Source organism: Marmota flaviventris, chromosome 7, assembly GCF_047511675.1.
Source record: "Marmota flaviventris isolate mMarFla1 chromosome 7, mMarFla1.hap1, whole genome shotgun sequence".
NCBI lineage: Eukaryota > Metazoa > Chordata > Mammalia > Rodentia > Sciuridae > Marmota > Marmota flaviventris.
In genome coordinates this window covers 56,761,357-56,784,536 of record NC_092504.1, presented here as the reverse complement: position 1 = coordinate 56,784,536, position 23,180 = coordinate 56,761,357, and the positions used below count along the sequence as shown (strand labels likewise).

At 34.0% G+C, this 23,180-nt stretch overlaps 1 protein-coding gene across 1 annotated transcript; it reads right to left on the bottom strand.

The window, feature by feature from the left end:
- Positions 1 to 5,205: 5,205 nt before the first annotated feature.
- Positions 5,206 to 14,665, bottom strand: Npffr2 (neuropeptide FF receptor 2). The gene is made up of 3 exons (XM_027950902.2): positions 14,338 to 14,665; positions 10,239 to 10,338; positions 5,206 to 6,194 (listed from the first exon to the last, which is right to left on the bottom strand). Exons 1-3 carry the CDS (start codon positions 14,663 to 14,665, stop codon positions 5,360 to 5,362), a joined length of 1,263 nt encoding a protein of 420 aa, XP_027806703.2. The 3' UTR covers positions 5,206 to 5,359.
- Positions 14,666 to 23,180: the final 8,515 nt, after the last annotated feature.

Genomic DNA, 23,180 nt, shown 5'->3' with positions numbered 1-23,180 from the left:
CAGTGCTCTTTGGCAAGGGTTAGCAAATGTTCCCAGAATTGTTCAGATAGTAATTTTAGGTTTTGTGAACTCTATGGTCCCCATCTCAACCACTTAATATGTAAAATAAAGAGGGGGTGGGGTGGGGGCAGAGCTGTGTTCCAGTGTAATATTATTTACCAAGACAGGTGGCAGGCTGAAGTAGATGGTGGTTTGCTGATCACTGATCTAGGGGACAGAGGAGTCATCAGAAAGAAGGAACCTGAGCACTTACATAAAGTCGCCACTCATCTGAACAACTGACATCAGGAATAATTTTATGAGAAAGACACAAATATCTATTTTCTTCAAACCACACATTTTGAACTGTCACAGTAGCTCATCCTTCTACTCTATATTTATATATGTGCATGCACACAGAGTTACACATTGAAGGTATTGAAATCTATCTGACACTCACAAATTAGTATTCTGAATAAGGAAGTGTTTTTGCCAATCACTGAGGGAAAAATAAATGATCTAGAGGGAATGCAGGCAGAGGACATTAACAGGGAATTAAGTAAAGACACAATGCAAATGGATCACATTCAATAAAGATTATTTTTAATGTTCAGCTGTACAACAAGGATGGGATTATAAGTTTTCACTTATACAACTGGCAAGAAAATCTTGCTTTATAGAATGTGCAGTATTTGAGTGTATGTGAACAAACCCTCTTGTACCACTAACAGAAGTATAAAATGATTCAAAAAATTTAAGAGATATTTAAGACAACATACGTTAAAACATTATGAAATGTACATTTCTTGGAAGTCTATTCCAAGGTAACTGTAAATAGGCCTCTGATTATGCAAGGTATAATAATTACATTCTTTTATAATATGTATTGTAACTTACATTTCTAGCCACAGAGAAGTGTAATGGTGTAATAATAGCATTGAAATGAATAAAATATTTTGAAGACAAAAAACAAGGAAACATGTTCTTGATATAGTAAATGAATAAATAGGTTATAAAGTTCATATCCCAGAATCATAATCTTATTAAAGAAAGCATGCACACATATCCCCAAATGAAAGCAGAAATGGCTATTAGTAGGTGATAGCATGATAAGGAATTATTTTCATTTAACTTCATCTGCTTTTTAATTTTATCTAATATTTCTATTAAATTCTGAGTTGCCTTCAATTTCCAAAAATAAAATATGACTCATACTCATAAGTTATAAACAAATTAAAAACAGGAAAATATTTGCAAAAATTTAATTAAAATGTTTAACAAATATTTATCATGTATCTACTATGTGCCAAGCACTCTCTTAGGCACCAGAGCTAAAACGGAAAATAAAATAAAATCCTTGCCCCAGAGTTTATTTTTTGGTAGGAGATATAGGCATTAAATGAGCAAATAAGTGAATTTTCAAGATAATTAAAAATAATGAGAATTTCTGTTGAGAAAATGAGCAATGCTTATTTGAAATGAATAAAATATTTTGAAGATGAAAAACTGGAAACATGTTCTTGATATAGTAAATGAATAAATAGGTTATAAAGCGCATACCCCAGAGATATGAATTGAGAGCCCTACAGGTTGAGAAAGAATCAGTACATGAAAGGAAATCAGGAAAGCATATCTGGGAGCAAGAACACATGCACAAAACTCAGAGCAGCAAAGAGTTGGGCAGATGACAGAGGGATAGATAGGTGGTCAGTATGAGTGGTGAGTGGCAAGTTCATGATGCGGTTCAGAAGCAGGCGAAGTTGAAAAAAAATAAAGATATGAAATCTCAGTAAAGATTTTGTTTTTTCTCTAATTAAAAATAAAAAATAAACTATTGATGGTTTTGAGACAGGGAAGTGATACCAAATTTGGTAAAAAAAAAAAAAAAGATCATGTTGCTTCTATTGAGGACTGACATGTCTAAAGTCCAAAAAAGTTCATAGAAATAAATAAAAAGTAATAAACACTATATAGATATAGATATGGAAAATGGTCAAAGAATTGGAAGAGGAGGAATAAATATAAATTTTTAAGAAATAGTAAAATGTTCAGCTATACTGATTTTTTCACATCATACAGTAGCAAAGTTGAATAAAGAAATTTCCTATATGGTAAGGGGTAGGCAACTCTAAAATTTGGATAGCATGTTAATATATTTTTGAAAATCAACTTAATGGTACATATTAACAGTATCAAAAATACATATTTCATTTATTCCTCTATCAAAAATTTCCTTAAGGAGATAATCACTGTTGGCAGAAATGTATGGATAGTGGCCAATCTTAATGTTAGAACAAGTGTTTAAAGTTTCTTTTTTTTGGTAGAGGGATTCTATATAATTTTGTTCTTTGTATCATTCTGTGTTTCTCAAAAATTTTACAAGTGGTAGGCATTATTTTTACAATCAGAAAAATTTATTGAAAAGTAGTTAAGATGTCCAAAACAAGCTCATAATGAATAGATGATATCATGTAGGAGAACAAATAAAGTTAACTAAAAATGTTATATATAAAATCCAATATATGTGTGTATATATATAATTCAATATGTATAAAATTATATATATACACATATACATGCATATATATATATATATATATATATATATGCATATATCTGAGTTCCAAACTTGTTTTACTACTTTTAAATTTCAAGACTTTGGGAAAACTTCTACTTTTAGGCTCAGTGCTATCATGCATAAAATTGGAATAATAATACATGCCTCAGAATACTTCTGTAAGGGTTTAAAATCACTTAGTATGTCATTAATACTATTATAACTTGAATAATCAAAACAGTAACAATAGTTTAGTATTTACTAAATGGCAGCTACTCTCTGCTTTTTATTTTTCAAGCTTCCCCCTCCACCTACCTCATTTAAGACAGCATACCAAGTGGAAAGGCCTATGCTATTTCCATCTTATAGATGAGAAAATTCAAGCATAGAAAATGTATTTTTCAAAGCTTAAGGTAGCCAGCGGCAAATCTTGTATGGTTCCAGAATCCAAATACTTAGTGATTATGCACATTCAAGACATTTTAGTTTTCTTCATCTTCTACCTCTGTTGTTCTAGAATCTGTACGCAGAAATCTACTTGTTTTCAGCTTTTACCTTCCCCTTAAGCAAACCAACAAACAGCTTCTGCCTGTGGCAATTATTTACTATGTAGGTACAGCCTGCTTATTGATTCACATTGAAGAGGATCGAAAGATGAATAAGGTCTTACTTGTCATGCCCTTCAGAAATTTACTGTATGAAAACACAATTCAGAACAATTACAGTACAAGTCAGTCTGTCTGTTTTATACAAGAGTCAGAAAGGGCTCAGGAGTAACCAACCACTTCTGCTGAAAGAATGCAGACAGACTTTTGAGAGAGGCGACTTTTGAATGGACCTTGGATCAAGGATTGTAAGGCAAATAGTGAAGAATGAGTGGTAAAGAAGCAGATAAATGTAATCAAAGAAAAAAATTTTTTAAAAAACCTCATCATTCTAGGCTGATCATCTCAGTTTGACAGAAGTTTAGGAAGTGATTTGTGAGGAAGATGCAATCAATAGATGAGGGCCAGGCCTCGGGGGCTTTGAGTACCTGCACATGCTTTACTGAGAGTGAAGAAAAGCATTTTACAAAGGACAGCAAATTAGCTATCTATGTATCCAAAAGGTGACTGAGCCAACTGTAGAAAAAAAACTGAAAGATGCAAGACTAAGCACTGGGTATGATTAGTGAGGATTTTCTAACCATTCAAGAAGAGGTAATGTGGCTGAGATGGGGATAAAGCAGGTGAGAGATGAGGGCTTGGGATGAGGTTTAAGTACTTGTCAAATATGAGAGGATGTTCACATGAGCAGGTGACAGTCTCCATCAAATAATACAAGCATATCAACTGTAAGTGGTATTTCAATAAGTTAGGGTAAAGGAACACAAAATCAAGTTTTATACATAAAATTTCAAAAAGTTGTCCTCTCCTGATTGCAGGAAATAATACATGCAAATTACAATATCACACAGTTCATTTCAAATTAAAAGTATGTTATATGCATGTATGAAAATGGCACAAAGAAACTCATTATTTTGTACAGTTAGTATGGGCTATTAATTATAATTAAAAATGGTTTACAAACCCCTCAACAGTTTTATCTCAAAGGCCTATTTTAAAATCTTTCAGCTTAAACCATAGCAATGACTGAAAAAAAAAAAAGTATGACAGTTTCACATCCAGAGATTTATTCTTATTTGCCAAACAAATTATTTTGTTATAATTCACAATTTTCCAGGGACCTATCTCACCCTAGATAAAAGCTAGCATTTACAACCATTATTACTACATAATTGTGACACAGTAGAATCCAGGGGTTGCCAATTTTCTTTTTAACCATAGTACTGATTTATTAACCCCAGGGTGCTGGATTTAAGTGTAATACTAAGTAGGAGATTTGAAATAATTGTTCTTGCTCTTTCTATACTTTATAGGAGTCTTAGGATGATTGCTGAACATCTCTGATGAAGCACTTTAGAAGAGAGGAGACTCCCATGCCACCTGGTGCCTTATTAAAGGATCTGCTTCTTTAGGTTGGAGATTCTGTTAGAAGGGGGTTAATTTGGGCCTGAATCAGTTCCATAAGAAATGTGGACTCAGCTGGGGCATAAAATTTGTGAATATATTAAAAAAAATCCAATAGTAACTTCCATGAATTGATATTATGATTTTCCCAGCTTAATACTCTTTAGAAGAAAAAAAATACAAAGAAATACTGGCTCTCTTTATTTGGCCCTGCAGTCAGTTCCAACGTAGAAAATGAAGTCACCCATGTCATAATTACCCATGGACCTACAATTCTTGCTTCTAGGTCAACCCATGTAAACTGAAGGCAATGAGAAAAGCCTCAGTAAGGAACTACATGGGATCCAACACATTGCAGAGAAAATTAAGTTCTAAAAACACAAGCAAATCAATAAATATGTAGTCTAAATTTTTCAAATTCAAAACCAGAGGGAAAATTGACATAATGTACTTTCATGCAAAACACTGCCTACTTACCACTATTTATGGAAAATTGGTATTTGTGGATATGTACATTTACAAAACATGCCCACATGCTAGATTCATTTGACTCACACACAAACAGTTAATTTGGAAAGGTTAGGTTTTGCAAACTGTTTCTTAGAATCAGATTTATTCAGGCAAATCTGTGAGTCACTGTACATATTTTATATACCACTTGATTATTTTGTTTACATTTTTTATTTTTTGCCAGAGAGGGCTTTCAGTAAATATTATCTTTAGTGCCTTAGAAAGAATTACAGTACAAAGTCACAAAAAGCAACAGTGTTTACATATATAACACACATTAAAGTTAGTATTATCACACCAGGTCTTACATCTCATTACTCTTGAGAGCTTTTCCCAATTCTTCCATCGCTAATTCCTTTTGGAGGTTTTCAGCACTTTTTCCATAAAGCAAATTTCCCCCAGGTGGGTTTTGAAACTCAGGTTCCCGGGCGAGCTGAGCAGTTGTGTTTATGAGCACATTGTTTCTAGCTCCTAGGATATAGGCTTCCTGGGGCTTTCCTCTTTTCCAGCAGACCTGGAGCTGGAAAGCATCTTGGAAACCACGGCGGAAATTCTCATTGAAGAAACCATATATGATGGGGTTGACACTGCTGTTGCAGAAGGCCAGCCAGTGTGCAAAAGGGTAGATGTAGATGTTGATGATCCGCAGTACATTTGGAGAAAGGTCAACATAGTCTGAGAGCATCATCAGAGTCCATAGGGGTAGCCAGGAGAGAATGAAAAGCAGAGCCACGGTCAGGAGCATCTTGATGACCTTCTGCTTCTTTTTGGACACCACATGCCACTGCTCCTGGCTCTGCTTGCCTGTGTGGGGCACTGCAGACTTAAAGAGCGAAATCCCAATCCTTCCGTACATGATGACAATGAGGGATAGGGGAGCCAGGTAGATGGTGGTGAAGAGCACAGTGGTGTAGATCTTCCTCATTTCCTGATGTGGCCAGTCCTCCCGGCACCAGTAGACTGGACTGGTTTTATTCTGAGAGTTGATTCTTACTTGGTAATATTTCTCTTCTTGTACGTGTAACATTACTGCAGATGGAGACATAATGGTGATGGCCAGGACCCAGATGATCACAATAATGACAAATGCTGTCTTGATAGTGAGTTTTGGTTTAAAAGGGTGGACAACACACCGGAATCTGCAATTAAAGGCAAATATGAATGAGGCATTGCCTCATAACTTCCAACCAAGTCGTGAATCTACTTTATTTAAGTAATTAAGGACCTCCCACCCTCATTTCCCTCAAAAAATATGGAAAGTTACCATTTGTGGTAGAAAGCCATGTGTTGTTATTTTCTGTAATTTATATATGAGATATATTTTAATCCAAAATTTGAAAAAAATGGAGCATAATAGACACTATTAATAAAAAAGTAATAATAGTAAGTGATATATTTTTTAATATGACCACATAAGACTGTGCTCCAGGCAATGTTTCATTGATTTGTATGGGTGGTCACTTTAAGCCTCTCTTGGTGAAATAATTTGAGGAAATCAATTTAGAAAAGGCAAAAATCTTGTCTGGATTTTAATACAGAGAGTTCAGCTCCAGAGCTCAGGCTCTTAACCTCCACAGTGTGCCAGCTCTTAGGCTGTGGTAGCCTGTTAATCAGTAGCCATCAATGACTTTTTCTCCTCCTGTTCTTTTCTGCTCCCCAACACATCATTTGTGCACTTGGCCATGAAACCTGCTTTGGCCAATAAGACATTAATTAGCAAGCATGATGCAAACAGAAGCTTTTCGTGCACATTGGGTCGTGTCCTTTTGGAATGCTTCCTCTTAAAATTCAGCTTCCAGGTTCTAAAAGCTTGAATTAGATGAGAGGCATGTGGGAAAAGGCCCTGGGGGATGACAGGTTGGTCATTTTGGATGTTCCAGCCTCAGCTGAATTCCCAGGGTAACACTGCAGTGTTAGTGATTCCAGCTACCACACAGAGAGCAGGAGAACCACAGAGAGGTGCCCTGTCAACTCACAGAATCATAAGAAGTAATAAAGCATTAATTGTGTCAAGTTACTAAATGTTTCAGCAATTTGTTCCACGCTGTAGGAGTCTGAGATTTTCCATTATGAGTCCTGATTTGGAGCCTTTCTGACATTCTGCCATCCTCTGCTGAGCATGAAAATTCAACATCAGTATTAGAGTATGCCTGATTCATTTTAGTACTATTTTGTTATTGTAGAACTTGTTATTATTGAAGTTTATTGTATTATTATAATACACTCATACTATTATTATGCAAGTTTGCCATTTTTCAAAGTACTAGTCCCTATTTAATCTTTTCAGATTTTCATAATGACTTCTTAAAAATGAAATTTTATGAAACTGATTACTGGTCATATCTGCAGATAAGGAAATTTAGAGCTTCAAGTGGTTGAACAACAACTCCAGATTAACTTAGGGGACATGTCTTCAGAGAATAACTAATCAGCTTGGGCTTGACTGCTCTGCATCCACCCTACTCCTTCTTCAGTAAGTTCTTCTCCCTTGACCTCTAAGTGTCCCTCTAGACTTCTCAGCAATGAATTTGCCCATTTATACACTTTTAAATTAGGGTTAATTTCATAGGCATTACCAAGAGTTAATTTCTAGGTATTTGCTTCTCTTTTTCAAAAAAGATGAACTCATGGTGTTTCAAATAGTATTTTTTTCATTCTACATCTATCTTTATATATGCATACCCAGGCACATACAAATAATTTTATATATAACTGTACTAAAGAGTTTACATTTTATCCAGAGAATAGTGGGGATTCATTGAAGGATTTTATTTTACAAGGGCAGGACCAGTTTTTAAATTATAGTCATTTGGCTTTTTGTCATTACCAATTTTTTAAAATAAATATTTATTAAAAAATGACAATTCCTATTATTTTGGTTTTACTGGTGCCCCTTCCAAACATTTAAAAATGAAATGAGTAAAACTAAAATTACCTCTGTAAAAATATTAAACATATATAAAACACAATTATAATTTAATATCTCTGAAAAATCAAAGCATTATAGCATACAAATAAAAATATTCTTATATTTATTTAGCAATTCATTTGTTGTTTTATATATATCAAACATAAAAACTGGAAAAAAATATAATGTGTACAAGAATGTGCTCTTGCTATCCAAATTTAACAAATGTTAAATGTTTGTCATATTTACATCACATTTGTAAAATAAACATTACAGATGCAGTCAAAATCCTTATGGCCAATCTACTCATTCCTATTCTTTCTCTTTTCTTAGACATTCTGAAGTGGCTACCTATCCATCATATGTTTTTTATACTTTTTCAGTATTAATTTACACCTATAACGTTTTACAATGGATGATAATGCATATTTTATTTTGAAATCTCTTGTTTGAGAGTTTATGCTTTTAAAATATAATCATGCTGATTTGTGTTGACTCATTCATTTTAATCATGTAATAACTACTTCATTTTAATCACTGTGAAATTATCCATTGAATATATATAGCACAATTTGTTTATGGATTCTAATCTTATTTTTTAAATTAAGATCAATGTTTATTTCTACACCTAATCCAGGGGCATATAAAAACAATGAAAAAGAATTTAAGAATATTTAAGTACTAAATGTAATGTGGAAGTATACAGGATATGCTCAAAATTCAAGTAGAAAATCCAAATATTGTAGTTTTTATTTACTCTATATATACACATTATATTTATATAACTAAAGTATAGAATTTAAAATATTCTATAATAATAAAACAATTTAATAGTAGCATTTGTATTATTAATAATAGTATAAGTAAGTATAGAAATAATAACACAGTGTAATTATAGTAGTAGTATAGGATGCAGTAAGCCCCCAATTTAAATGTAAACCTTATATCTTTGGCATATGGTGATTAGCAAATGTTCCAATTATACTGTCTTACTTATAAATCAAATAAACAAAGATCTACATGATAACTTCTTGGAAAAAAGTTACATCAATGTGTAAATGATGGTATAAATAGTAAACTAATATTAAAAATGCAATCTACAATTGTGTTCTTCTGATGTCAATAATTCCATTTGACTTCATCTTTTTAACCTGGCTCTCCCACTCTCTCTCTCTGCACACACCTGATGCTATTGTCTGGTTGTTTCCTTTTCCTTTATTGGGCTAGTTTCAGGTAGATAGCCTACTTTTCAGTTCATTTTTCAGTTATCCCTCAAGTATCTGTTCATCCAGTAGCCACCGTCCTATTACACATGTACCCCCTCTCCCATCTATGATGCTACAAAGTGTCTTAACAGCTCGACTTTCTCTTATCTGGTATGATTCCAGTCCATTTCCTTTGCTACTAATGTATCTAAAATGAAAATCTAGACTTTATTCTCTTGATTCAAAAACTTCAATAGCTCTCTGTTGTTTTCTAGACAAAATTTACACTGCTTAAAACGAGAGATGAGCCTGTTGAAAATCCACCTTTGCCTCCTTTTGTAGCCTAATGTGCCACTCGGCTCTCCTTGATCTAGCAGAACTGCCTCTGCCCTTCTGTAGATAAGCCCTTCCACCCCCACCCCATTTTAAGCATCCCATGTACATGCTTATCTTAAAAGATGTGCTTTCCCCAGTTTCTTCCTAAGGTCAATTCCTGACCCATCACCTCTTCTTTGCCTAGTGCTCCCTGTTTTAACAGGTACAACTAATCATGCTCTCCTTTCAATGGTTGTTATGTACTGCACCCCTATTAAAGAGCAGTAAGTATTTTTAAATAGGTCTCTCTACTCCATCAGTTTATAGACTTCCTAAGGCAACACTTGATCTTCTTGATTTTAGATGTTATGCAACCAGTACCCAGTACATCATAAACTTTCAAAAAAGTGTGTAAATGAAGGGATAAATAAATGAGTTTTAACATTAAAATCTGAATAATATTTCAGATTTATTTCAGCATGTTTTGTTTTTCTACCATTAGAAAATTCTAGATTCCAGTGTGAAATAATGTAAAACAGTACTATTCCTAATTATGTTACTTTGAAATATATACAATTTAATAGATTATTTTCTTATTACCCAACCTTTAGTAGGTACATGCCTTGTTCTTAAAAAGGTAATTTATGAATACTATTTGGGGAAGATTTGTGCACATGTAGTAGATTATATATTTTTTGGTGGGTTCAATGTAGACATGCCTGTTTCCCTGGATTCAGAACTTGGTTCTGACTTACCTATCCACTGCTATAGCTACTAAAGTAAAGACTGAAGCTGCAACTGATATTCCCTGGACCAATCCACTGATCTTGCACATTGTATTTCCAAATGGCCATCCTGAAAGGAAGATGGAACAGTTTTTTAAAAGATCATTTATCATCACTGAAATTATGAAGAGAATGGTGTGACATCAAGAGTAAGGTAACTGTTTTCTTAATGATAGCCACAGAACAATGCTTCTCAGTATTTTCACCAATTTTTCCAGACCCTCCATTTTTTAGCACACTAATGACAATGTCAAAACTTAGACAGTAATTCCCATATTCTAGCCACTATGATAAGTGCTTTACATTTGTTAACACAGCTGATTCCCATGACAAGTCATTTTTTTTCCATGACAAGCTTGTGAAAGCTTTATTATCTTCAAGATATGTGTAGGCAAGGCATCAAACAAATATCACATACCTTGCCATTGCTAGTTATCAGCTTAATAAGGATCCTAACCCAGGTAATAGGTTTCCAAAATTCAAACCATTAACCCTTATGTGATAATACCCCTTAAATAAAGAAAAGAGTCAGAATGTTGTTTTGATGATTTGGAAATATACTCCAGAAATTATACGAAACCAGGAGTTACATATAGAATAAATAAGCTATATTTATTTATATATAACCTAACAAAATAATTTATATCAGAGCTACTTCCAGAATGAAGAGCCCCTTGCACAGACAAAAGTAGTCTATTTTCATTACCTCCTAACCAAACCTCAGGTACTAGAAAATTTATAAAAGAAATTGGTAAAAAAATTTATAGCAGTTTGATGTTCAAAATGCTCTTCTGCTATGAAAGAGAAATAACAATATTCTTCCACTTGAAAATATTCTGTACACGTGCTTCATATTTCTAAAATTTATCTTTTAAAAATATTCTGCAACTTACTTTTCCAAAGCAAAATATTCTTATCTAGTATGAAATATTTCATTCTTAATAATTTAGCTATATTGGAAAAAAAACAAAACAAGAAAACACCACCATCTGTCTAGAACATCTTAAAATAAGTACTTGAGTGACTACTGAATGGAAACTAAATGTCTCCCCAGTCCTAAAATTTGTTAGGTTGTGAATAATATTATTTAAAAAAAGGTGAAAGGCAGTATGTAACCCCGGGGTGAACATGAAAGAATAAGCCTAAATTTTACTTTATATACCTCATCAAACGCCATTGAAATGACAGCGCCAAAGCATAAAAGCAGAAATCCATTGAAACCAAGGTGCCAGATACTATTGCGTGCAAAGTTGGGAAAACAAGATGACAGTGGAAATTATAAATAAATCCAATCACATGTCATTGGCTTTTCTCCTCTGTTGGCAAAAGAGTGGAGGCTTAAAGCTCATTCACCAAGTGCAGGGTTAGTAGATGCCATAGTGATGACCAAGGATTAAGTGACAGCAGGCCACTGCAGACCCAGAGACCCATTCAGCTCTGAAATGCAGCAACCAGTCTTATGTCCCTATAGCAACAAACCAGAGAACAAACTTCAGGGGACAATGACTCCAAGAACACTGACATGCAGATTTAATGGCCATGAAAGTCCCTAACTACTGAAGCTGGGAGTGGTCTACCTCAACCTCCAGCACAGGGAACTTGCAGGAACCAATTTCATCCATGAAACAAGTACAGTATGATAGTATGAGGAAGATGCAAGAGATAAAAAAACTACTCAAAAAAATTTTAAGATGTGATAACAGAGATAAGGTATTAATCTAAAGGCTGGAAGAAAAAATTGAAAAAATTCATTTTCTGATTGAAATATCTAGTTTGCATCTAATACAATAAATAAAAACCAAAAAGATGTAATACAAAGTTTAATATCATGAAACTCAGAATACTAGGCATATAGACAAGTTCAAAAGGCTTTCGGGAAGGAAAAGTGTTAGTCACGAACAAAAGAAGCAGGACTCAAAAGGCACTAGATTTTTTCATCAGTGACTCCACATTTCCCAACAGTAATAAAGGAGCAATACCTCTACAATTCTGAGGGAAGAAATTTATGAACCATGATTTTTCACATTGCTAACTAAAATCATGTGTGAGACAAAACAAAGACACTTTCAGATATGCAAGATCTCAAATATGTTTTATCTCAATGTGCTATTTCTCAGGAAAGAATAAGCCAAGAAAGAAGAAGACATGGCATCCACAAAAATGCAAAGAAAGGTGAAGATAATTATCAGAATACCAGCGAAGAGTATTCCAGACAAATTTCTGTGCTCGGAGAGCAAAAAATCCAGACAGTACAAAGGTCAGAGAATACCTGGAGAGGTACTGTAGGAAAAAGATGCAGTTCATGGGTTACCATAGATATACGAAGTTATTAACATGAGAGTCCTGGAAGAGAATTTGAGGATACATTACTGACAGGTACACAGCAGAAAAAAGTTTTTCTCTCAAAAACTGATAGAAATCTCTCTGGCTAACCACAAAAGGGCCTAAATGTCTGTATATTATTAGATTGAATACACTAATCAAAGTGTGATGATCTCCATAAATCAAGAAAAACAAAACAACATTTTATAGAAGAGAAATTGCTATCAGAGCACTTTCCACGGTTCAGCAAGGGTAAGATACACATAAAATAGAAACGTATACTCTGGATATTGATTTAAATATCTGGATATTGATTTAAATAGAACTGTTCATTGTTATATTGGGAGAATGAAAGAAGATGAAGTTTGTGAATTTATTTTTTTCTTTATGAGTGGAAGTGGATTATGAGAACAAAATTTGTGTCTTGTACAGATTGAAGAAAAATATCATATTGAAAACATATTTTTTAAAAAATGTTATTAATTACCAAAAATAAAGATAAAAAGTGCTGAAAATGTTATTAATTACCAAAAATAAAGATAAAAAGTGCTGACTACTTAGAATAAAAATCAAGAGGTAAAGTAGAGTAATTTACATTAAAAAATTGTTAAATAATAATTTAAAAAATATTTCTGGGGAAAATAGTAAGACTACTTTTTGACAATGTGACTTACCTGAGAACAACAATTTTTATCAATTCCTTCACTCTCTTTGTCTAGTATAGTATCTTGAACATGTTACATCCTTAGTAAGTATTTGTTTAATGATAAGCATCAGAAATTCTCCTGATCAATTCAGGACAGAACTGATAGAATAAGCACCCCGAATTATCCTTGGCAGACAACTACTCCAGAGAAAGGAAGGAGAAAATGGATGAAAAGAAAGAAAGCTCTTTTCCTATTCTTCAGTGAATTGATGTTGAGTGCTATGAAAGGATATGGTAGGGCTATTAAATAGGCTGTGATTATTTCACTGTTCTTATGAAGATTTGAATGTGAATATCTTGAGTGCTCTCCATTAACACAATGAATATTAATTTTGTTCTAAGTATCAAAATGCTGTGGTTATCTGGAAATACATTGCTTCTATACTTCTAGAACACATTAAGGTGGTGCTTGAGAAGCAATAATGTGGACACAGAAGTCCTAGAAAGGAGATACCTAACCTTTACAGTGTGATACAACTTACGTTGTACGTGTAAACTGCCATGTTTTGAGAAATCATCATGACTGCTTCATCTTCCCTCAAAAACTGATAGAAATCTATCTGGCTAACCACAACAGGGCCTAAATGTCTGTATATTATTAGATTGAAATTTCTATGATGTTATGTTCAAGTACATCAACTGCAATCAGATGCACCAGTTCTCTGAAACGTACAGTCCTAATATTATTCTTAATAACATTCATGCTGTACTCTATGTTCTTTTGTCTATATTTAACAAATTCAAATGTTTTGGTAAGAAATGTGAGATATCATACTCTTAGGATGTTTAGTGAGCGCTTTATAAAAAGAATAGCCTACATTCTCCATCTCTGTCACTTGAGTTAATTTTCCCCATAATTCTTATTCTCAAATTCTCTGTTTAGTGTTGTCTCCTCCTTTAGAATGTATACCCCATGGGAACAGGTACCTGGAGTAGTTCCTGGAACTGCATAAATATTTGCAAGGGAATGACGCTGCCCTGGCTATAGGGATATGTTGCAAACCTTTCTTACATCAACCATGCACTATGCAGTCAACATACCTGCTATAATATTATCCAGCAGTGTTATAGGCATACAGAATATGCCAACCAGTAAATCGCTTATTGCCAGGTTTAAGATGAATAGATTAGTGACAGTATGCATGTGTTTATTCCGCATAACAATAAAGCAAACCACCGTGTTTCCCACCATGCACAGGAAGAAGATCAGAAAGTAGGAAATAATGAAGATTGCTGCCACTTGAGGATGGTGAAGATAGTAGTTCACATAGGTAATACTATTGTTTGAATACAGGTGATGCTGTGTGTCATTGACACTCCAGATGTGATACCAGTTTTCTGAAGAGTTTGAGTCCCATTTCTCACTCATGATGGACCTTACAAAAGAGAGGCAGAAAAGAAAAGTATGATTAGAAACCAGCAGAATAAAGGTTCTGTGCTTCAGCTTGATAACAGGAACACATTTAAGACATCACTGAATTTTGATGGGCCTCCTGAGATAATCCATTATTTATAGAAAAGACTGAGTTATAAATAAAGCATTTAATTTATTGGGATTCTAAGAGTGTTGGGAAATATGCAGCAGTTATTATTATATTTTATTTCCTGATATGCTCTATATTTTACATCTTTGGTCATAACCTCTATCCATTTTCAACTTTCCCCTTTTCAAAATTCTCTTTTTCCCTACTTCTAGTTATCATAACCTTTCAAAACCCACTTGTTCCCATTAGGCTAACTTATATGCCTCTAGCTTTTATGATAATCTGATAAGATTCTACTTCCATATAAATAAGCTTTTTGTATTTGCCTTATTTTAGTTTGACTCAGTTAATTGAAAAAAAAAATTGCATACTTCTGTATGCAGATATAGCCACCATGTTGTGACTCTCTTAAAATCATGGCAGGCTATTTACTTAGTTTCCCTTAGGATAATTCTATTTACAAATAATGCATTAATAACTTATTTAGAATCTATATATCTTAATGTGAACCTTTCAATCAAACTTTGTGTATCAGAGGTATCCAAAACCATTCCTACATTCAGTGATTCAGGGAAGGACTGATTTAGAGATGGACCAAATCATTTAGGAATAATTTAGAGGACTCACCAGCCTCAGTATTTAGTACTTTCAGAGCTAGTATTTATGATAGTGAAGGATGCAAAGCAAAATCAGCAAGGGAAAAAGGCACATGGGAAGAAGTTTGTAGGAAATCAGGCACAAGCTCCCAAGAGTCCTCTCTCAATAGAATCACACAGGACTTAATTCCTCCAGCAACCAGTTGTAACAATGTGTGTGAAATGTTGTTAACAGGAAGTTCATTAGAGACTCAGTATCCCAATTTTCATTTTAAAAAAAAAATGGACCTGTGGGTAACTTCTTCCAAGAATGTATCAAAATTCTATACTCCCAGATGGAGAGTAGGTGTTGGGCTCATGAACCAATTTGTACAATCTAGGAGTGGAGAAATGAAATGCTTTGATGACTTAACAAAACTTTTATATCAGTATAGACAACTATTTACTACTTAAGTTCCTAGACTCCAACCAAAGGTCTACCTTGTAAGAAGATCTTTCTAAAGTTACTAGGCTCAGGCATTCTTGCACAGCTTGTTCATTGACTAGACAGAACAGAATATGTATCCATAAATGAAGATGAATTTGACAGTGGACTTAACAACTGAGCTACCATATTCACTTTTTTGGAGTAATTTTCTGCAATTTGAGTTGGTAGAGACAAATTCAAATGGATCTGCTACTGGTGGCTAATCAGACTCTAATTTGTGTAACTTTTAGGTATTTAATGATCTCTTTGTTGCTTAGCTTCCTCCCCCACCCCACTCCCTACTGTGACCAAAAGACCTGACAAGGACAATTTTAGAGGAGGAAAGTTTTATTTGGTCCTTATCTTGGGCTACATTTCTCTAGGCAGGTGAGGCAGAACATCATGGTAGAAGAGTATGGAGAAGGAAAGCAGCTCAGGATGAGGCCACCAGGAAGCAGACAGAGGCTGCTTCCCTCACCACAGACAAAATATAAACCCCAAGGGCACACCCCCAGGAACCCACATGGTCCAGCCATTCTACAATTACCATCCACTTAATCCCTATCAGTGGATGTCACAATGGCAAAAAGGTGCGACTTGACTTATGCAGTTGATGGGGAGAAATAAAGAATGTCCATGCGCTTCTGCCTTTGTTAATGCTTTATTCACTCAAATCACTCAATACAATTTCACTCTATAGGTTCTTAATCAAGAAAATGACAATTCTTAATGCTAGGCACTACAATAGACATAATCAATTCACAGCAAACAATTATAGAATAATTCTAAGCAGTGCAAACACACTTAATCATGACAGGCTCATGACAGACATTCCCTCTGCATGCTAAGTTCAAGTGTCAGATCAAAAGTCTCAAGCTTTAGGCTCTAAGTCCAGCAGATGCACAGTCACTCAGACCATGGTGATCAGGTTAGGAACCAAGGCAGGTTTCACCTGGGGTGGATCTGACAACCAGTTGAGGAGAGGGTTGTAGGGAGAAGCCATGGCTCTCACCAGGGTCAAGATGTGGCTGTAGAGTTTGAGAACAATGAGGAAAATGCAGAGGATCAGGCAAATAATAAGAGTTGGGATGTCAGTCCAGGTCCTCATCAGGCTCTCCAGTGTGAGGGCATCAGTGTCAGCTGGCTGAATGTCTGTTCATTTGCTCCATTTTTTATACCAAATTTTGGGGCTTTTGATCCCCCTTTCAATCCCCAGCAGCTGCCACCAGGTCTTTAGTTACATCATTTACCCTGGGGTTAAAACATCTGGTCTAGTGGTCCCCACCCTGATTTTCTCACCTTTCCCCCTTATGGGGCTAGGACAACATGCCAGAGACTTTACTCTGAGTTTCTCAGGGTAGGGGACACGTGACTTGTTTGCATCTGAGAGCCATACTGGAGGGCTCTGTTAGGTGTCCCTGGTGAGACTGCAGATTTCAAACTGGAGTTTTAATATGGAGTTGCTTAGGCTCAGGCCTAAGGCCATCCTTACAGTGGATCAATGCAATGATTAAGATTAAATGATCATAAACCAATCATTTCACCTCTAAATTTTCTTACACATGAGCTTTTCCTGGGGAAGCAATGGGACCAACTCATATTTAAACCATAACATTCATCAAGTGTATATTTGTATCATTTTAGAGAAACATGTTTGATGTGCAAATATTTACAATAAGTATTAAACTATGTATTAATAATTTCTGATACTTTGAATGATTTTCTGTTGTTCTATTGAGTATAGGAATGTAACACAAAAGTTACTAAAAATAATGTTATGAAAGGGGATTATTTTTCTCCAATAGTTTCCATTAATTTTTAATTTTATGTTTTCCTTTCCTCTAATTTTTTAAACCTCTCTTTGCTTTTCCTGGGTATTGTAGTCCCAATTTTAAAGGAAAACATTTTTTTTTTTTTTAAAAAGGAAAGAAAAGCAAAGTGATTATGAGATGGGACTTAGTGAGGAGTAAAAGAAAGGAATTCATGTGAGCAGGACTACACATAGTCACATACATGCAGTCAGACTGAGGGTGTCTGGAGTTCAGAGCCTGGAAAGAAGAGCACCAAGCAGCTTGGAACAGAAGCTTCGCAGTCAGTCTCCAAAAGAAAAGTAGTCACAGGAAGATCTAAGGATCTCTGAAGCAGAGAAACTCCAAACACAAAGGAGAACTGCATGGAAAACTGGATGTGGATAGGAAACATCTATAATGAATACCATCAGCAACATGGCAGAATAGGAAGTCTCCAACTCAAACACTCCTCCCCACAAAAAGTTCAACTAGCAACAATCTATAGACCAGAACATTCTTTTGAAAACCAGGATACTTGGAAACTAGTCTGAGGCAGCCATTTGATCTATAGAACTGAAGTAAAGCCACATCAGGAAGGCTAAGAGTCATACTCTGACTGTCCCACCACTCAGGATTTCTCTGAGCCCCATATTCAGAATATTCTAGGACTGTAGTATTAGTGTATAAGGCAATTTCATTGCAGTACAAGGGTTAAAAGATAAAACTATTTATGACAACTATTGCTGAAACAAATTGTCAAAGAATACATATTACTGAATTGTGTAAATTCTGACATAAAAACATAAAATTCTTTTACGGAGTAAAAGTACATAGTTGTTTAGGAAATAAAATGGTTAACAGCTTGATATCAGCTGTGGTCTCATAGTAACTACAAAGAAAATGAAGAAAAACCACAAAGAAAAATTTAGAATACAAGCACAAAGCAAAATAGAAAGAATTCAAAGGATACCAATACAGAAAACCATCAAACCTCAAAAGAACATATTAAGAGTGCAAAAAAGAAACAATGTAGAATCTATAAAATAATCAGAAAACAACAACTAACAGAAGAGAAGTAGTAAGTTCTTACATATTAATAATTATCCTTACTAAAGGGGATTGAATTCTCTAATAAAAATAGAGTGACTAAATGGATTAAAGGAAAACAAAACATAAAACCCTAGACCCATGTATATATGCTGCCTTTAAGAAATTCAACTCACTTACTTTTAAAGATACCACAGATTGAAAGTGAAGGAATGGGAACAGGTATTCCACTCAAATGGAAACCAGAATAGGATTATACAGAATGATAGTCTCTTTAATTAATGAGGCTGGGGAAACTGGATATCCACATGCAGAAGAATGAAATAGACCTTTATCTCATATTACACACAAGACCAACTCAAAATGGCTTAAATACAAATGTGAGACCATGAACTATAAAACCACTAGAAGAAAATATACAGAGAAAACCAGGCAAAACTGATGTGGGCAATGGTATTTTGAATTTGACCCTTAAAACACAGGCAACAAAAGTACCAAAAGACAAGTGGGATTATATCAAACTTAAAAGCTTCTTCACAGCAAAGGAAATAATTAATAGTATGCAGAGAATCTGTGGATTGAGAGAAAATATTTGTAGGCCATAGTTCCAATAGAGAATTAATATCCAAAATATATAAGGAGCTCAGCAACTTAGGAGCAAAAACTGAAAGACCCAATTAAAAAACGGGCAAGGGATGTGAACATATATTTCTCAAAAGACATGCAAATGGCCCACAGATATATGAAAACTGTTTAGCATCATTAGTCATTAGGAAAACACAAGTTAAAATTGGTTATATGAGATCACACACCCTTCAGAATGGCTACTATAAAAAGACAAAAGATAACAAGTGTTGATAAGAATGTGGAGAGAAGGGAACTATTGTACGCTATTTGTAGGAATGTAAATTAGAAAGACATTATATAAAACTTTATAGTGTTTCTGCAGAAAACTGAAAATCAAATTATCATATGACCTGGCAATTACACTTTTGGATATTTATCCAAAAAATTGAAATCATCATGTTAAAGAGATGTCTGCTCTCTCAGGTTCATTGCAGCAGTATTCACAATAGCCGCGTTACAGAATTGACCTAAGTCTCCATCAACGGATGAATGCATAAAAGAAATGTGGTATGTGTACATAATGTAACACTGTTTCAATTTTAAAAGAATAAAATTTTGTATGGGCAAAAACATGAGTATAACTGAAGAGTATCATGCAAGTGAAATAAACCAGGCACAAAAGACAGATACTACATGTTCTCACTTATATATAAAATATAAAACATTGGAACTTGTAGAAGAAGAATAACGGTGGTTCATAGGCTGGTGGTCAGGAGAAAGAGGAGATGATGGTCTCGAGGTTAAAATCTCAGGAGGGAATACTTTCTGAGAGCCACTGTGCAATGTGATCAATATAGTTAACAATTGAATAATATACATTTCAAAATCGCTGAAAGAGTAAATTCCAAATGTTCTCATCATGAAAAACTGTTAAGTTTTTGAGATGATAGATATGTTAACTAGCTTAATTTAATGTTTTCACGTTGTGTTCATAAAGCATATCACTTTGTGTTCTATAAATATATGCAATTATAAATTATCAAATTATAATTTAAAAAAGAAACATCTGGCCATGAGTTCAATTAGAGCTGAAAAACAGATGGGTAGAATACATCATCAGACATATGCTTCATATTTGAATAATGTTTTCTAAAGCCCTTAGCTTATGGCAACAATGTGTTTCCAAAGAAGATGCATATCCATGATGTATCTGTTGAGATAAGGAACACTAACATAGAAAGGCTGAGATGGAACAAGGTTTTTAAAAAAACCATCCTGTGGACTCACTTAAACTCCATGTGAGTTTTTCTTTTTTCTTTTTTTAAAGAGGGTAGCATCTCTTTTCCTTCTCTTCTAATGGATTATTAATAAACTAAAATCATATTTTATTTGGAAGAGCTCATGCAAATACAGAGTTGGACAAAGACTTGTAAGAGAACAGAATTGTTTAAAGGGCACTTTGTGTATCATGCTAATTCTACAGATGCAATAACCTAAGGACTAAAAGGACTGTGTATGAGCTTGAAGAAGTCAAATTTACATACTTCCCATGCTGGGGACTGAATGATCCGTGGAACGTGTCCCTGAAGTGTGTGAAGTGTTTTATGGGCCCAGCACATCTTTGCTGCACAACTCCGCTTGTGATATCCTTTACACAAAACAGAGTCTCAATTCAAAAGTTGTATTAATGTAAGAAACATGAGCTATTTTACCATTAGTCTTAAACTCTTCATTTACACATAGAGAAATGTGTGATAAATAAGTTTTATTGTAGTCCCTGTACTGTTCCTTCGCCTTTGAATCTGGAGAGGAAATGGATATAGGTTTAACTGCAGGGGCTCCCTTTAGAGACCCTAGTCACTGCAATTTACTCAGACCCTAATCCTTATCTTTAGGAGGAGAATCTAGAGCTTTGGAAAGAGAAATCAGGGGTGGAAGTCATTAAACCTTTTTCCTTTCTAGAATCGTACTTGCCACAATAGTAACAGATTACTCTATATGATGGAATTGTTGGTAATTATTATACATTTTTTGCTTATTTGTATTCCTAGACTTTTTACTGTAAATTTTTAATCTTTTATAATCAGAAAAAATGTCTGAATAGAGAGGTACAGATGACATACAATAATGAATGTAAGCACAATTTGCTTTGACTCTTTATTTCCTAATAACAGAACTAGATTATTTCATTAAATCTATCAATATCTAGGTCACCAGTTTCCATGTAAATCTAATTGATATGCAAGTTAGTATTATCCTTATTTGAGATTTATTTTCCTTGGGCAGTACCTTTTCATCATGAGAGATCCTTGATGGAGAAAACTAAGAGGTATTATCATAGAAGGCTGAAATGTATAATAGTTTTCAACAAGAAAAAGTATTAGAGTGGTTCAATGAAATAATACCTTTATAGCCAATCTAAGAAGCTGAATTTTAAATATAAAACCATTGCTTCAGGTGTTTGCTATTACTCACTACAACATCAAAGATGTGAACATTTTAGAATTTTAAGTTTTTTTACAGTTGAATATTTGAATGCAAAAGAAACAAAAACATATGCACATGTATTTATCTCTACCCATGTAAATATAAATTTTTAAAAATGTAGTAATATATAAAAACAAATATAGTCACATCACATATATTGAAAATATATATTTTCTTCCCTTTATTCAGTAGAAGCAATATTTTCCTCATTCTTTAGAACACGACCTCTTGAAAATAGTGCTTAACCTGTATTGACAATTGTTAAGTCATCCATAATCTTCCTTATTAAAAATATCTGCCATGTACTCATCACTGACAATAAGTCCTTGTTAGCAATCTAAAAAGGGCTAACTTCTAGACATATAAGTTTCTTTAATGGACTTTTAAAAATAATTTAAACTGAGTTGTATAAAAGGACTTTTAGTAGTCAAAGAGAAGAAATCCAGAATATTAAATACAAAAATATTTGCAAGAATGTCAAATTAGAAACAAATACATATTATACAAAATATATGTGTATTTTACCTTAATTTTATAATTACATATATATTAAATCATATATTTAGTTCTAATTTGACATTTGCTCATATGTGTGTATACGCACAGTGAGAATGTGATATCTTTTGCAAAAATGGTTTTAATATAAACATTAAAATATAAAATTTTCTTTTAAAGCTATTATTTAGTGTACCCTCTGGGTTCATTTTCCCAAGGAATCAGAGGACCTGAAATGCCTATCACTTCACCTCTATGTCTCATCTATTTAATATTTATATCTGCTGAATAACCCACCACTAGGAAGAAGAAATGTGAGGCTGTAAAGCACTGAAGGTAACATAAGTGACATTGAAGCCTGAACTCAGCTAGATCACTATTGGGATTGAATCAACAATCTCTAAAGCAGCTAATGCAAAGAGCTATGCCTATTTCTAGGCAGAAACCTTATTTAAAAAATCAGTGTCTGCTGGTCTACACTCAGTGTCCAACATTCAATTGGAAATCATGAGACATAAAATGAAACATAGAGAAATAACTAGTTTGAAAATAAAAAATAATCAATAGAACCAAACCCAGAGATGATTCAAATGATGGAATTCTTTGACATCAATTTTATTAAAGATACAGTTAGTGTGCAAAAGACTCTAATAGAAAAGGTGAAAAATGTATGTATTGAAGGAGAAATATGTCAAAGAGATAGAAACTTATAAAGAAAATAATGGAAATATTAGAATGCAAAATAAATACATATATAACTCTGCTATGGCTCTAACTTTTGGACCCAGGTTGTGTTTTGCAAGAAAGAGAAACAAGAGTGGGGACAAGAGAAGTGGTGATGAGAAAGGAAAGAGGAAAGGAGTGAAAAACTAAGAGCAACAAGAATGAAAACAAAAACTCAAAATAGAACAAAAACAGATGCAAAGCAACCATCTCTATTTTAAATGGATAT

What these genes read in the sequence shown, in the direction of transcription:
- Npffr2 (XM_027950902.2), bottom strand. Translation starts at nt 14,665, where the DNA reads ATGAGTGAGAAATGGGACTCAAACTCTTCAGAAAACTGGTATCACATC. An exon ending in GCTGGATAATATTATAGCAG is followed by an intron (nt 10,339 to 14,337) that starts GTATGTTGACTG and finishes TCTTCCTTTCAG; the next exon opens with GATGGCCATTTGGAAATACA. An exon ending in GTAGCTATAGCAGTGGATAG is followed by an intron (nt 6,195 to 10,238) that starts GTAAGTCAGAAC and finishes CTTTAATTGCAG; the next exon opens with ATTCCGGTGTGTTGTCCACC.